The 15,350-nt window shown below is 38.5% G+C and overlaps 1 protein-coding gene across 1 annotated transcript in view; it reads right to left on the reverse strand.

Moving 5' to 3' along the window:
* LOC141146828 (voltage-gated delayed rectifier potassium channel KCNH8-like) overlaps positions 1 to 15,350 on the reverse strand; it is a 758,049-nt gene that overhangs the window by 131,140 nt on the left and 611,559 nt on the right. The window contains exons 5-7 of the mRNA XM_073633462.1: positions 10,508 to 10,754; positions 1,110 to 1,267; positions 558 to 750 (exon numbers count right to left, since the gene is read on the reverse strand). Coding sequence (XP_073489563.1) covers positions 558 to 750; positions 1,110 to 1,267; positions 10,508 to 10,754 — 598 coding nt within the window. The remainder of the gene's footprint in view (positions 1 to 557; positions 751 to 1,109; positions 1,268 to 10,507; positions 10,755 to 15,350) is intronic.

Raw genomic sequence — 15,350 nt, forward strand, 5'->3', positions numbered from 1 at the left:
CTCTAAATGAGCAATCAAAATTCTGGGATATATGAAGGTGTTTGTGTTACAGGTTAATTGATATCATTGTTACTCTTCGAGGGTGTATATCTTGAAGCTGAGGCTTTGCATTTTTTGCCTCTAACCTGTTTCTAGTGAACTGTCATCCATACTACAAATCGCAGCAGCTTCAATAGAGAAGCTGTGCACATAGAGACAGTTAAACATTCTGATTTAGCAAGCCTTCCCAACATCACACCAACTTTAAACCAAATTGCCCAAACTGAATAATGTGAGCACATTGCATGGTAAGAGCAGGAAATTAAATTGAATATATACAACACAAATAAGATTTTTTTAAATCTTCTTAGAGTTTAGAGTAATCCATTCCAGCAGGGCATAATGGGAGCAAATAAAAATAAAGGTAATTGTAAGGCCAAAAATCCCATAGGTTTCTGGGGCAGAGAGCAAATGGAAAAGAGGAAAAGAGCAGGTAACTGGTCTCATGCCTTTAATCTAATAGTTTTTGATAGAAAAGTATTAATTCTTTTGTGTTTGGAATGTTATATTCCACTCACCAATCTCATTGACATCAATCTCTTTCTGCCCAATGAAGTACCAAACACATGCCATCCAATGGGCAAGTAAAGCAAACATGGACATGAGAAGAGTGAGCACCACTGCACTGTACTGAGAGTACCGATCCAGTTTCTGGAGCAAGCGAAGGAGTCTTAATAGACGAACTGTCTTCAGCAGATGAACACCAAAATACTAAAAGAAAAAAAATAATATGATCTAAGTACTAGTGAATTTACAGATGCAAATAAAAATGTTAGAAGAACAGGCAGAAGAACTGGTAAACTACATCTATGATCAGTAAAATAATTTGTGCCAACTTTGATTGTTGTTTTGTTTTCCAAATTGGATGTGACAATTACAACTTTTTAAATTTGTTCCTTGAACTGTGTTTTTATTGTAAGTAGTTCAGTGCAAACTTTACTGCTTACTAAGCTCACTCGATTAAAGCTAATGCCCTTTGACATTTCATGGTAGTCATGCATAAAATATGTCTTTCTACTAAAGAAAATGACCACATAAATGTTCTCACTTAGGATAATGAAGCTACTTACCACATTGACACTAAATGCATAGAGCAGGTCAAAAGGTAGGGCAGCAATGAGGTCCACAAAAAACCATGTGGTTGCATAGTGCACACAAATAGAGCGAGGGTCATATACCACTTGACCAGATTTGCTGACATATGTTGTACGGAAATTCAACAAAATATCTAGGGAACAAAAGAAATAAGAAGAATTAAGAGAGATGATAGCAAACCCAAATTCCACAGTAGGGTTTATCAAGGGTTTTTATCTTCAGGAAATAACAATTGTGATATTTTTACCAACAGTTTTGTACTCTTAGTACTGTTTTGTGATCTGATTGTAAACAGTAAGTCCCCTTAAAATTAATTCTTCCAAGTTGATTAGAGACAGGTTTTATTGATTGCTGGGCATTTTTTAGTGCTAAATAGAGTGGTGAGGTATCAGTACTCCCGCCAGGTTATTAGTGCTTGTAACAAAAATGGACATTACCTTAACTCTTTACTGATGTAATTAATTGAAAAGTAAAAAAAACACAGACATGACAAAATCATTCCAAAGGTGTTTACATGACACCTCTTTTTCATGGTGGCTTACTGCATGTGTCCCCAAAATGTCAGTGAAATGATGAATGTTTTGTACTTTTGATCCAAGTAAAGCCCTGGCTATTTTCTCACATGGAGATCATAGCCTCACTATTTGCCATGCGTCCTCCAGTCTGAGGCATTAAAGGTATTAATGCAGTATGGATTGTTTATGGGTTAGGTATTTTGGTGCCTGTGTCCCTGTTGTGGAGATTCGCTTTTTATTTGTCCTTGTGACCATTAATTTTGTATATACAAATTTAAGTTGTCGCCAGAAAAGGAATATTTTCCAGTGGGACACTTGTTCAGATGATAACTGTCTAAGAGGTTATATCTGCAACTTTGGTTGATACTGACTTTAGCCATTTCCTACTCTATCCAAAAAGAAAATGCTTTACATGTACTTTATTCTTTCAGAAAACTTAACACAATATTTTTGCACTTGTGATAAATATACTACTGTACAATTAGTTCTAATGCAAAAGTCTGTCCAAGAGACCAGAACATGAAGGGTGATTGTGAAAGGTCTCATTCTCTTGATTTCCTTCTGTACAAATGTTTGCACTTACAGGCAGTTACAAACAAATTCTGTAGGATTGTTCTTAAAGGCTAAGTTCACCTTTGTTCACTTTTTTTTCTAAATACCAGCTCCCCTATGTACCAATATAGAAATAATGTACTTCTTTTGCAGAAATAAAACAGCATTCCATTTATTCTACACATGCTTACCTCGCTGTCTTCATGGCTGTTTAAAAACACTGCTCCATTACTTTTGCCTTACTTCCTGGACAGACAGACTATAAGTCATGACACAGGAAGGAGTTGACCAGCTGATCTCATTAGCACACACCCTGCATCATCTAGCTTCAGCTGGTCAACTACTTCCTGTCTCATGACCTAAAGTCTGTCCAAGAAGGCAGAAGTAATGGAGCAGTGTTTTTAAGCAGCCATGACAGTAAAGTAAGTTTGTGTAGAATAAATGGAAAGCTGTGCAAACAAAATATTATGGTATATTTGTAAATAGGGTGGATTAAATTTATATTAAAAAAAAAATAATAAAAAATTTGAACAAAGGTGAACTTAGCCTTTAAGTTCCCAATTTGTTCCCACCTACCTGATGGGTTATATACTTTTTTAAATGTTATTCTAAGGTAACCACATACAACAATTTCAATTCTTGACTTGTTGTTAGTGTATTTTATGTCTATTCTCTCAATAAATGTCATATTTTTCATCCTAACTTGCTTCAATTACTGGGTACCGAGATAGTCCTCCCATCACCACAGGCGTTATAGGGCATTCTGTTTTTTGGAGTAGTCCCTGTTAACCCGTTTTCTTTTTCCATTGACTAAATTTAGGATGATGGTACCTACCCCTACCCCTTATAAAATATCAAGTGAGGCAATACATACTTAGCCTTTAAGTTGAATTTGTATGCAAGTTGGAACAGGTACATTTTTTTTTTTTTTGGTGTAACTCCAGCTAAAAAAATATTTTTAAACGTTTTTTGGATAGCATAGGGAAGGGTTAACATCCCTGTAATGTTTGTTTTGCTGCCTGTGCCCCTGTTCAGAAGATTTCACCTCAGTTTCTGTCCCTGTGACAATAGAATTTTAAAATTTTGGGTTTGTCGTGGAAGCAAGGATTTGTGATAAAACTTCAATGGAGACATCTTTTTCTCATGATAACTCTTACAGGAATGAATTTCCCTTCCTAAGGGTAGATTTCCTCTCACCTTCTGTTGTCGCCCTCTGTTTGTAAGTATAAGTCGTATGTAAGTCGGATGTACAGTAACCTAAATCTTTTCATATGCAGCTCCCCTATCATTCAATGTTCCACAATAGCCTTGCAAAGGTAATGCTTTAAGACCTTTTTTTTCTGACAGCTGTTTTCTAATAACTCATTCCTGCTGTTATTAAATAGCTGCCAATTTTTCTAATTCTAAATTCAGTTTTCCCTCTTACTGACTTCTAAAAATATAGCATTCCCAAGTAAATAATTAACAAGATGTCAGCAAATGAAACATGGACCATGGTATTAGGCCGACTGTGAATAATAACGGGAACATCTTAAATACATTTTCCTCCCTGGGACATTGGTTCCAGAGCTTACTTAAATATTTAGATATAGCTTCTTTTGTGAATGAACGTCGACATGAGAATCACTTAGCTCTTAAACTGACATGCTAAAAGGACAACGCTACAGGGTTCCAGCTTGCCTGCAGAACAGATATTTAATAAATGATAATGTTGTCTGTTTTTACAAAATAAACAGATGATCTGGCCAGCAATTCTAGCTTTCATTAGGAGAAATGCCCAGGACTGGATACACATCCAAACAAGCCTTTAGATGTGATATATTAAGGCAGTTGTTGGAAGAATATGCAAAACATGTCCATGTATTGTCAAGCACTGCCAGCAACTGATTTCCCATGTCAATGTGATGATAAATTTAATTTTGCAAAAATCAATGTTTTTAAAAAGCAAAGTGTATGCACTCTGGCAGCAAAATGAATATGTATACATGCTATCAAGAAACAGCCCAATCCCTATACAGTATCTCACAAAAGTAAGTACAACCTCAGATTTTTGTAAATATTTTATTATATTTTATTATATTTTTTAATGTCACAACACTGAAGAAATGACACTCTGCTACAATGTAAAGTAGTGAGTGTACATCTTGTATAACAGTGTAAATGTGCTGTCCCCTCAAAATAATTCAACACACAGCCATTAATGTCTAAACCGCTGGCAGCAAAAGTGAGTACACCCCTAAGTGAAAATGTCCAAATTGGGCCCAAAGTGTCAATGTTGTGTGCTAATAATAACAACTTAAGAAGTTGTCCCCAAATCCAATTATGTCAATATAACATTAATCAAACAGCTTTAATAAATAAATAAATAGGTGCTAGGTGTCCTAGGAATACTAACATCCACAAAAATTAGCAAACAAACCATCTCAAAATTAAATTAACGTGACTGCACTAAAAATCCAAAAAAATCCAAAAAGCGTCTCCTTTTCCTCCAACACAACATCAAATGATTCCTTCACCAACACCCGTGCAGTTTGCTTACCCTCCTGGTTCTCTGAAGCTATTTGAGGTCAATCACAGTTTTTTTTAGGGTAGCCTGGATTCCCAGCTTGAGCGTCACTTTAAAGATCCTTCAAATAATCACACCAACTCCACTCAACGTTCTGCTTCCAATAGAGGGTAATGGTCCTCATAAAATAATACAAAGGTATATCTAGTGCTCTCCATATGGAATCGCCATTTATTGTTTAAACAAATTATTGCACTCATAAAATATTGGTAGTAAGCAGACACATCTCTTATTATCACAGTGGTATTCACAGCAATACAAGCAACTCACTCCTCCCACTGACTGACAATATGGCTCTGCCCCCTTGCGTGATGACGTCACCATAGCTGTTCTGCTTTATGCGTTGTGTCCTCAAGAAGAACTTCTTCAGAAGCTGGCAGTGGCAGCCAATCAGAGTGCACCACCATTTATATAACCCCCCCCCCCGGTCAGTAAGCAACCACTTGTAAACAACTCAGTCAGCACGATTTTCCTGAAGTTTACCTCCCAGACAAATGACCAGAAACATGGAGCTCAGATCTCAAAAAATATCAAAACCAATCCACAAAAAAAAAAAATATATATATATATATATATATATATATACACATACACATACACATACACACATAGTATATATAGTATATGCATATTATATATATATATATATATATATATATATATATATATACCAAATCTTATAAAATTCTTAAAAACACCCTAATACTATATATTATAAAATACTGACAAAATGATGAAAAAAATATATATACATACATATATAATTTCTTTCACGAAAGTTAGAAAACTCACAATACCCAACTGTTCCCCACCAACCACCTCTACACAGGGGGATAATCTAAACACATCCAACAAACATTGTTGGCTACTTAGTGTGTATATCAATACTGAACCTAATCTACTCTAACCAAAAATGATCAAATCCTCACCGAATCACAATAGTGGTGGGACCCCCAACCCAAAAAAGGGGGGGGGCTACCAATTCCACTCACCTAGCAAGGATAGCATAGCTAACACAGAATTTAATAATCTCTCTGACTCATTAGAACAGTGATTGTGGATCCCTTCTTATGAATAAATAAAAACTAACCTAATTGTCCCATCATTATTTATAAAAACCTTAAAAAAGAAACTTTAAACATTACTGAAAAAACAATTTAACTCAAAGTCCACATTCAGATCTCTAGGAACTAAAATTATTAAATACGTTATGCTTTCTGCAGCCCTTTTTAATGTTAAATACATGCTCTCTCATTCTGACCCCTAGAGCCCTAGAGGCCCTTCTAATTAATATATTGAAGCCCACATTGTCACTCAAATATATACAGTATACCACTCTTTCTGTCCCACAAGAAACAGTCTCTTATTTTTATTTTCTCTTTTGTGGTGGTTATTTGAAAACAGTATCTTCTTCTTATATTCTGTATTTCTGCTGGGGCATGATACAGTGAGTTGTTAGGGAAACAAAATGTGTCCTGCTTCTAATGGAAAGTGTAAATTATGAACTCAAGCAATGAGGTATGATAAAACTCTAGTCTCTGGTGGTAAACTTGCAGGTTCATCTCTCACTTTGCCTTCTGCCCCTACATAAAACTACTATACTTCTTTGGATTTTTTTTTTATTTCTCAGGACATGGTCTCTTTTTGTATGTCCCACTCCCAGTGACAACAGAAAATGAATGGAAATCAAAAATTTTACAGCTATCACCAAAAATAGGATTAAAAGGAAAATTTTCCGGTGGAGACACCTACGACAACTGTTTAGCAATGAATTTGCCTCATTTCTTGTTGTCTCCAGGATAGGAAGTCAATGTTAAACTCCTCTACAGAATGCAATTAAAATTAAAAAAACTGACAAGGGTTTTAGCATTTCATGCTTTAGGGCTTTAGATTTAATTTATTAAACGTGATCTGTGCTGTTATGGTACTGGGTTTCATTTTTGATTTGTTGGTCCACTATCCACAACTGGCTTGAATATTGGGAAATGCCAGAATACTCTCAAAAATGTGTTAGCTATTGACATTTTGCAGATTTATATTAAATTCTAGGGATTATTGCAATAACTCTAAAACTCAAGATGTAGCGTGATGATTTTTGTCACTGCAAGACTTTAGCTTTAACTAAGCAACTTTCACACTTCTTTTAAATATCAACTACACTTATATTGTTACTGTATTTATTTTCTCTTCGATAACCTCCTGTCATCGTCTTAGTATTAACTGTGCTAGTGATTTGCTTCTGGCAACATTCAGCTACTTTGCAATTAATTTATCAAAAACAGTTTTAGTTTTGTTTGACAGCCTTGTATAATGTTAATGGCAGCCAGGGTTACTGCTCAAAGGGCTTGGGCCATTTATTATTAGCTGCACTAAGCTTCCAAGCAGGTTCATGATAAAAAAAATGTCTTTACAGAAATGTATGCTGTTTTGGGTGTCAAATAGTGATGAGCCAAACTTCCCTGGGTTCGGTTTGAGCAGGATTTGGTGAACTATAAAGAAGATCAGATGCTGATACATCCTATGCATTAAGGTGAAAAAACACCTGGCAGTCACCGGCCCCCCAGCCCACCCATTTTACTTACCTGAGCCCCTTCATCTCTTCAAGGAGAATGCACTTTCCCTCTCTCCATGGGGTCCCGGCTCTTGATTGGATAGATTGATAGCAGCGCAGCCATTGGCTCCCAGTGCTGTCAATCAAATCCAATGACGCGGACGCCGGGGGGCGAGGCTGAGTCTGGCATTCATGTCTGTGGACGCAAATGATGGACTCGGGAGCGTGCCTGCAAGGTAACCCCCCTTGGGAGAGCGCTTCTCCTAGGGGGTTATCTGATGAGAGGGAGGAGCCGCGAGAGCTGCCGGGGGACCCCAGAAGAGGATGTTCGGGGCCACTCTGTGCAAAATGAGCTGCACAGTGGAGGTAAGTGTGAAATGTTTGTTATTTTAAAAAAATAAAAATTGATCCTTTACAATCACTTCAGGCAAAACTAAGGTGGTTGATGGTGTGACTGCTGGTAGATGCAAAAGAGGGATGCTGATAAAAGGATTCATCCTTGTAAGAGTTTGAAAATGTAAAATTAGGTGAGAATGTTTCTCCAGCCCACTTAGCATTAGTAATATATCACCATATGAACTTAGGGCTTGTTAGGGCTTGTTGAAAAAAGCATAGCCAAATGAAGATGCATGAATGCTATATATTTTGTGTATTGTGTGTTCCCATTCATATCTACTGTATGGGTCTTGCAAAATGTCAAAATGTCAAATGGTAATCCCATATTACATGACAAAATGTGTTAAGCCAACGACTAATTCTAAATTGTATTATTTACACAGAAAGAAGAGGCGTTATTTGATTAAAAGCTGTTTGTTATTTATTGAGCTGACTATTTGAGGTGAAATTACAGGTGAAATGAAACGAATCAGAAGTTTGAGTTTAGTAGGATAACACCATACATAGCTAAAGGAGATCCATCAATGACTGAACCTAATTAATTTCAGAAAAAGACACCACTTTAGGGACTGACAAAGCAATTACTAAATCTACCAAATATAACAAAATAAAAGCGGGTCTGTCTAGATGCATTTCTAACCCTAGGTCTCAATAAAAGAGTTCTTATATTCATTTGATCCAGCTGTAATGCCGACTCTTCTGGACATTATTATGATACAACTCACAGGAGTTGAAGTCTGACCACCGGCATCTCTCATTTATCCAGATTGGGTTTAGGATTTTGAGCGCAGTGAGCTTTTTTTACTTTGGTGGGGAAAAAAAGGAATAACCTGCAAATATAAAGTAATCATTCTCTGTGTTAAATTGTTACATCTTGTCAAAATGTAACTAAAGATACAAGATTTTTTAAGAAATTGCTCAGCTGCAAAAATATGTAACACGATAAAGCTTAAACAACTTTGGATCTCATTAAATTTCAGTTTTTGGCTGAGGGCCACAAGGAATAAATTTGAGGGTCACACATAGCCTAAAAATTACAAGTTAGATATGTCTGATTTACTAGTGGGAAACAACACTGAATGTCAATGAAATGTCAGCCATTTTAACAGCCCATAAATGTCTGTGGGCCAGTTGCTGGGCTGAAACGATCACTGAGCATGAGTGAATGGAGTGTGTAGTAACAAGTTTCTGTTATATACTTGCAAACATAGTATAAAAGAAAGAGTTAAAGTGTTTGTTAACCCCCCCAAAAAAATCCTGTTCCTTTAAAGCATGTTATGCAACAGTGCTTGTGCTGTGTCATTTGGCCCCCTGTAACACCTGTAATACCTGGCTGATCCTGTCTGGCTATACCCTCCCCCCTGCGCACTGACTCCGATATATCAGAGCTACTGAGCCCTGAGGCCAGAATCATCTGTACGTGCCTTCGTCATCCGCAGCCTGCTATCTGTCTCCTCTGTGCTCTCTCCCCCTCCCCTCTCTGCCTGTCAGCTTGTGACAGTGCCTGCCCCCTCAACTCCTGCTGTTCAAATAATTTTCACATCTTCATACCATCCCCCCTGTGTGACTCTGTGTGAGTGATTTATAAAAAGAAAGTCTGCTATACCTCATTTCACATCTCTTCTCAGCGATCATATGATCGGCTGTCTCTCGCTCTCTCTCCTCTCTCTCCTAGTGATGTCAGTGGGGGAATCTCAGCCCCGACCGCTGCATCTATCAGATGGGGAGAGAAGAAAGCCAGCCGATCATGTGATCGCTGAGAAGAGCTGTGAAATGAGGTTTAGCAGGCTTTTTTTTTTAATATAAATCACTCACACTCTATATATCAACTGGATCCAGGAGATGATTTTGGGGCCGAACCCAAATCTAGCCAGTACCTGCCAAAGGAAGGCCCATTCCACAGAATCAAGGGCCTTCTGTGCGTCAAGAGAGGCAACCGCTCCCCCATTATTTTTGTCTCTAGATAATGCTATATTGGTGTGGAGCCAATGGATGTTGATGTCTGTACCCTTGCCCAGCATGAATCCTGGTTGGTCTCCATGTATTAAGGAGAGTATGACCTTGTTCAATCCATTGGCCAAGATCTTGGTTAGGATTTTAGCATCTACATTAAGTAGAGAAATGGGCCGATAGGACAAGCATAGCTCTGGATCTTTTCCAGGCTTAGGTATGACAACTACAGCTTACGACATAGAAGATGGGAGGGACTGCAGCTCTAATGCCTTAGTAATCATCGCGAAATAGTGTGGGCCAACAACATCCAGATTAGTTTTGTAGAATTCTGAAGGAAGTCCATCAGGACCTGGGGTTTTACCCGCCTGTAAAGATTTTATAGCCCCTTGGACCTCCTTCAGGGTGATAGGAGTCTCGAGGGGTACCTCTCATTTACTCAGTGGCAGGGCCTGGCAAGCTGAATAAATATCTACAGTGTCCAGGTTTGTTCATATCTCCTGATAGTCAGCACTATGATAAAGTCAATTATCTAAAAATAGAACACAGAGGTGCTAATATAAATGAGGGGGTCTTGTAGCAAATTGTGGGCTTTCCTGATTTCCATCCTTCAACCTGTGGAATAGTTAAAGGCCCAGGAGAGTTAATAATATACTGTGCACATCATAGATAATGAGAAAATGACTAGATACTACTAATATCACTAGTACTAGCATAACAATATTTGTACAATATCAGAGATGTACTTTCGCAATCCATGTAACACTCACTTGTACTATTTAGTGCTAGCCTACAGCAACAAGCATCAATTCTCTTAACCCTCATACCCAAGATTTGTCATACCAAGCATGAAAAGGATTTCAACAAAGATGTCGCTGACGCTGGGTGGGCTACGCGAAGAAGAGTGTTCATCCCAAGCAGCAGCAAAGCAGACATTGTAGGGGACCGTCACAGCAACATAGAAAGTGGCCAAGAGAATCAGCCAGTCCCAGCCAGCCTTAAAAGTGCCATAGTGCAGGAGAACGAAGCGTGACTTCTGGATTGCAGCAACTTTGTATTCTGGGATTGTGGGCTTGTCACCAAACACATTCTGCAAAATAATAAAGAAAAAAAGAGAATAAATGTGACAGGAAATCATATTCTTGTAACTAGGGCATTAACAAGAAAAAACGGGTTAAAGCTGAACTGTAGACAAACGGCTACATACACAGGTGAACACATATTGTCACACAAAGTGTGAATACACAAAGTCATTGTTTTACTTGCCAAATTATTTTTATTTCTCTCCATCTGGATTTACATAGACCTACCATGCAGTACAGTCAGGCAGATGACAGCCCTTTCTCTGTTACAGTTCTAGACTGCAGAAGGAAAACAGTGGTGTTTTTTTTCCACCCCCAGGCTGTTGTCTGGGCAGTCAAAAGCAGCAACAGACTAATCTTTGCTTAGGCCTGTGTTAATGATCTTTTGTTTTCTCCAAACACATTTTGAATTCTCATACAAGTTTATAGGAATGAAAACACCACTTGAAGCATTTCAAATGCAATTCAGAAGGAAGTCAACTGCAGGTGAATGATCCCAGAAGCGTATTAAACTGATGTCATACGGATACCATTGAGACAAGCCTGAAGCATATGGACACAGGCCCTTATTCTGCTCTCTTCCTATCAGCAGGTGCCTTGTCAGCACATTTGCATGCATGACACCTGAATTGATCCCAGTCCTGCCCCTCCCTCTCCCCATCAAAGTGCTGTTGTATAGGGGATTGCAAAAGGCTGATATCAAGTCAAATTTAGATGTATTAATGAAAACAGGGTTGCAATCATTTGTTCCTTTATGAACTCTCCAGCGTTCAGCTGTTTTCCAAAAAATGAATGTTCATAGATCTTAAAACCCATTTTTTCAATTGCAACATAGTCAATATAATACATAAAAGATGGGAAATAGGTTGAAATAAACGTATTCTTGTCAACCCCAACCTTGAACAAAAGATTCTTGATCTATGACTAGCCACCTAGTAAATTAAACCACTCTTTTTCTAGGATTTAGGTAGGGTTCTTTTGACAGAGGTTTTGGCATGATGCTCACAATTCAGTCACATTAGACAAATATTTTTATCTTACTGCTGGAAGATCATCATTTATATTCCAACACTATCATCCCCATGCTCTAACAGTCTCATTACCTCTTTCAGGGGTCTGCCCAGAGCTTGAGACCAAATTACAAGCAATCTGAAATATAGCTTCCTCTGGCAATGTGTCCGTAAAGAGGAACTAAAGTCTAAAATGCATGTGTGTATATAATTTTTTTATTTATTTATTCTACATACAGAGAAAAACCTTCCTTTCTGTTTAAAAGAAAAGCATGTCAATTGAAGTCTCTTATGGCTGTAGCAGCTTTAAATTGCACATGCCCCTGCGTATCAACTTCTCTGCACCAAATTACTCTGAGATGGGCATGTTTATATGTATGTATGTATGTATGTTTTATAGCAGAAAGTAAAAAACATTATTTTTTTCTTCAAAATTCAGTCTTTTTTTGTTTATAGCGCAAAAAATACAAAATGCAGAGGTGATCAAATACCACCAAAATAAAGCTCTATTTGTGGGGGAAAGGGGCATAATTTTTTTGTGGGTACATCGTCGCACACCCGAGCAATTGTCAGTTAAAATAACACAGTGCCATATCACAAAAAATGGCCTGGTCAGGAGGGGAGGTAAATCTTCTGGAGGTCAAGTGGTCAATGAATAATCTTGTTATAAAGCAGACATGCAAATTCTCAATTGAGGCAAGTTATGTATTATCCACAGTACTGAAACATACAGTATATGTTAAACACAACATTAATATTTTTTATAGCAGCTGTTTAGAGATTTACTTCCCTCTCCCTTTCTTCTCTTTTTCTAAACTTTTTTTTGCTTTCATAATAATTCAGAGAAAACATGGTACAGTTGTCTAAGGAAGAACACAAATGACACGCCGTGGTCACAATGTGAAAGGTAAAAGCATAGTTTAGAAGTAGCTGTATTTAACAAAGTAACCTTGAAAATGTGCTGGATAAAAAACACAACTGCTTATGTGACCTAGAAAAAAATACTCCATATTGTCTGGAGTAATGTAACAAATATTATAACTCAGACACATGCTAAAAAACCTTCAGTTTCCTTTGGCTTAAAAGTTCTAAATATATGCTAAGTGGCAGTGAATGTGACTACTACCAAACATTTACTAGTGGCAGGGAATCAATCACTGTAATTTAAAACTGTTGCAGTGAAAGTTTGTTCAGTGCAAGGCAGTGTTAATTTTGACATCAAATTTCCATTTAGTTTTAGTCATAGTCTTTTGACTAAAATGCCATTTTAGTTTTAGTTGCATTTTAGTCATCTGAATTGTTTTAGTTTTAGTTGTATTTTAGTCGACTAAAATCGAATGGGTTTAGTAAATTGTAATGTATTAAGCATTTCTCTAGAATTGTCAAACTCATTATATACTCCTGGAGTAAAAATCCAATAACGTGTTATTATTTATGGTATAAGGGTTTGAACATGCATTACAGACACAGATTTAGGTGCTGTGATATATAAAGTCTTTATTAAAAAGAAAATCAATTTTCATAAACAAACAAAAGTGTAACTTTAAAATAAAAAAAATAACCCAAAAAGCTGTAAACTATATTGGCTGTAATGCCATTGCACATATTACCCAAATATATTCAGGTAATATAGATAGCTCAAGGCAGGTGGGGCTGTCACTTTCACAAGTAGGGATGGGCTGAACACCCCCTGGTTCAGTTCGCACCAGAACACCTTGAACAGGAAAAAAGTTCTAGCGAACATGCCAACCATTTTAAAGTCTATGGGACACGAACATGAAAAATCAAAAGTCCTCATTTTAAAAGCTTATATGCAAGTTATTGCCATAAATAGTGTACAGGGGCCAAAAAAAGGTTTTTAAAAGAATATTTATTTCAGGGGCAGTGATTTTAACGATGCTTAACGTGAAACAATAAAAATGAAATATTCCTTTAAATATCATGCCTGGGGGTCCCCTTACTCTGCCTGTAAAGTGGCGCATATGTGCGATTTGTAGAACATGCCACAGCAATAATGACATTTCTAAAGGAAAAAAATGTAATCTAAGCGTGCACGTGACTGTAATGTATTGCCTGCTCCCTGCAATATAGACAAAAAATCTATGAAAAAAGGGCGTGGAATCCCCCCCAAAATCCACACCAGACCCTTATTCGAGCATGCAGCTAGACAGGTCAGGATTGAGGGGACAAGAGAGCGCCCCCCCTCCTGAACCATACCAGGCCGCTTGCACTCAACATGGGGGGTTGTCCCCATGTTTGTTCAAAGCACCTTGTCCCTATGTTGATGGGGACAAGAGCCTCTTCCTGATAACCCTGGCCGGTGGTTGTCGGGGTCTGTGGACGGGGGGGCTTATCCAAATCTTGAAGCTTCCCTATGTGAATGAGTATCAGGTACATTGTACCCCTACCTATTCACAAAAAAGTATCAAAAAGTAAAAACCACAAGACACAGTTTATGACAATTCCTTTATTAACCACTTCAGCCCCAGGATTAGCCCCCTTAGTGACCAGGCCATTTTTTGCGATACGGAGCTTTAACTGACAAGTGCTCGGTCGTGCGACGCTGTACCCAAACAAAATTGATGTCCTTTTTTTCCCCCCAGATAGAGCTTTCTTTTGGTGGTATTTGATCACCTCTGAGTTTTTTATTTTTTGCGTTATAGACAAAGAGCGACAATTTCTTTTACTTTTTGCTATAATACATATCCAAAAAAAGAATATATAAAAAAAAAATTTATTTTGCACAGAGCAGCCCCATTCCTACTTTTCTTAGGTCCCTCGCTGGTGCTCCTGGCCCTTCCCTCCTGCCAAATACCCTCAGAGCAAGCAGCTTGCAATAGGGGCACCCAAGCAGACTCGCTCCCAAGCTGCTGCTGTACATGGCAATTCACACACAGAGCAGTGGCTTGGCCCTGCCCCCTCTCCTCATTGGCTTTCTGCTGTCTCAGCCAATGAGGACTGAGAGTTCCCAGAGAGCTGAGGCTGGATTGCTATTGCTTGATTATGATGGGGCTCAGGTAAGTATTGGGGGGGGGCTGGTCCTATGACCACGCCCCCTTATGACCTCACAGTCCCAGCATGCCCTGGGACTGTGATGTCATAGGGGGGTGGGATCACCGCCTATATAAGTCATAGCAGAGCTCACAGACAGCATTACAGCCCGAGAGAGCGTTGTGCCAACATCTCTGGAAGAGAAGAGGGAAGAAGACGAGCCAGATGGCCGGGCTCCTCTGCTAGCAAAAGAGCGGCAAATGAGCAGAAGATAGCGGAGGAGCCCAGCAGAAGGAACAAGGCACCGGAGAAGAACCAGAGAGTGCGGAGACGACACCGGAGAGAGGGAGAAGACGCCAGAGAGACCCCCCAAGTCGGAAGAAGACCTCCGAAGTTGGAAGAAGACCCCCAAAGTCAGAAGAAGACCCCGGAGCTGCCTAATAAATTAATTTTAAAACCTGTGTAGTGTGTTTTATTTATTGACACTTTTTTCCCTAGGTGAATGGGTAGGGGTACGCTGTACCCCATACTCATTCACATAGGGTGGGGGCCGGGATCTGGGGGCCCCCTTTTTAAGGGGGGCTCCCGGATTTCGATAAGCCC

Source organism: Aquarana catesbeiana, linkage group LG06, assembly GCF_042186555.1.
Source record: "Aquarana catesbeiana isolate 2022-GZ linkage group LG06, ASM4218655v1, whole genome shotgun sequence".
Taxonomy (NCBI): domain Eukaryota; kingdom Metazoa; phylum Chordata; class Amphibia; order Anura; family Ranidae; genus Aquarana; species Aquarana catesbeiana.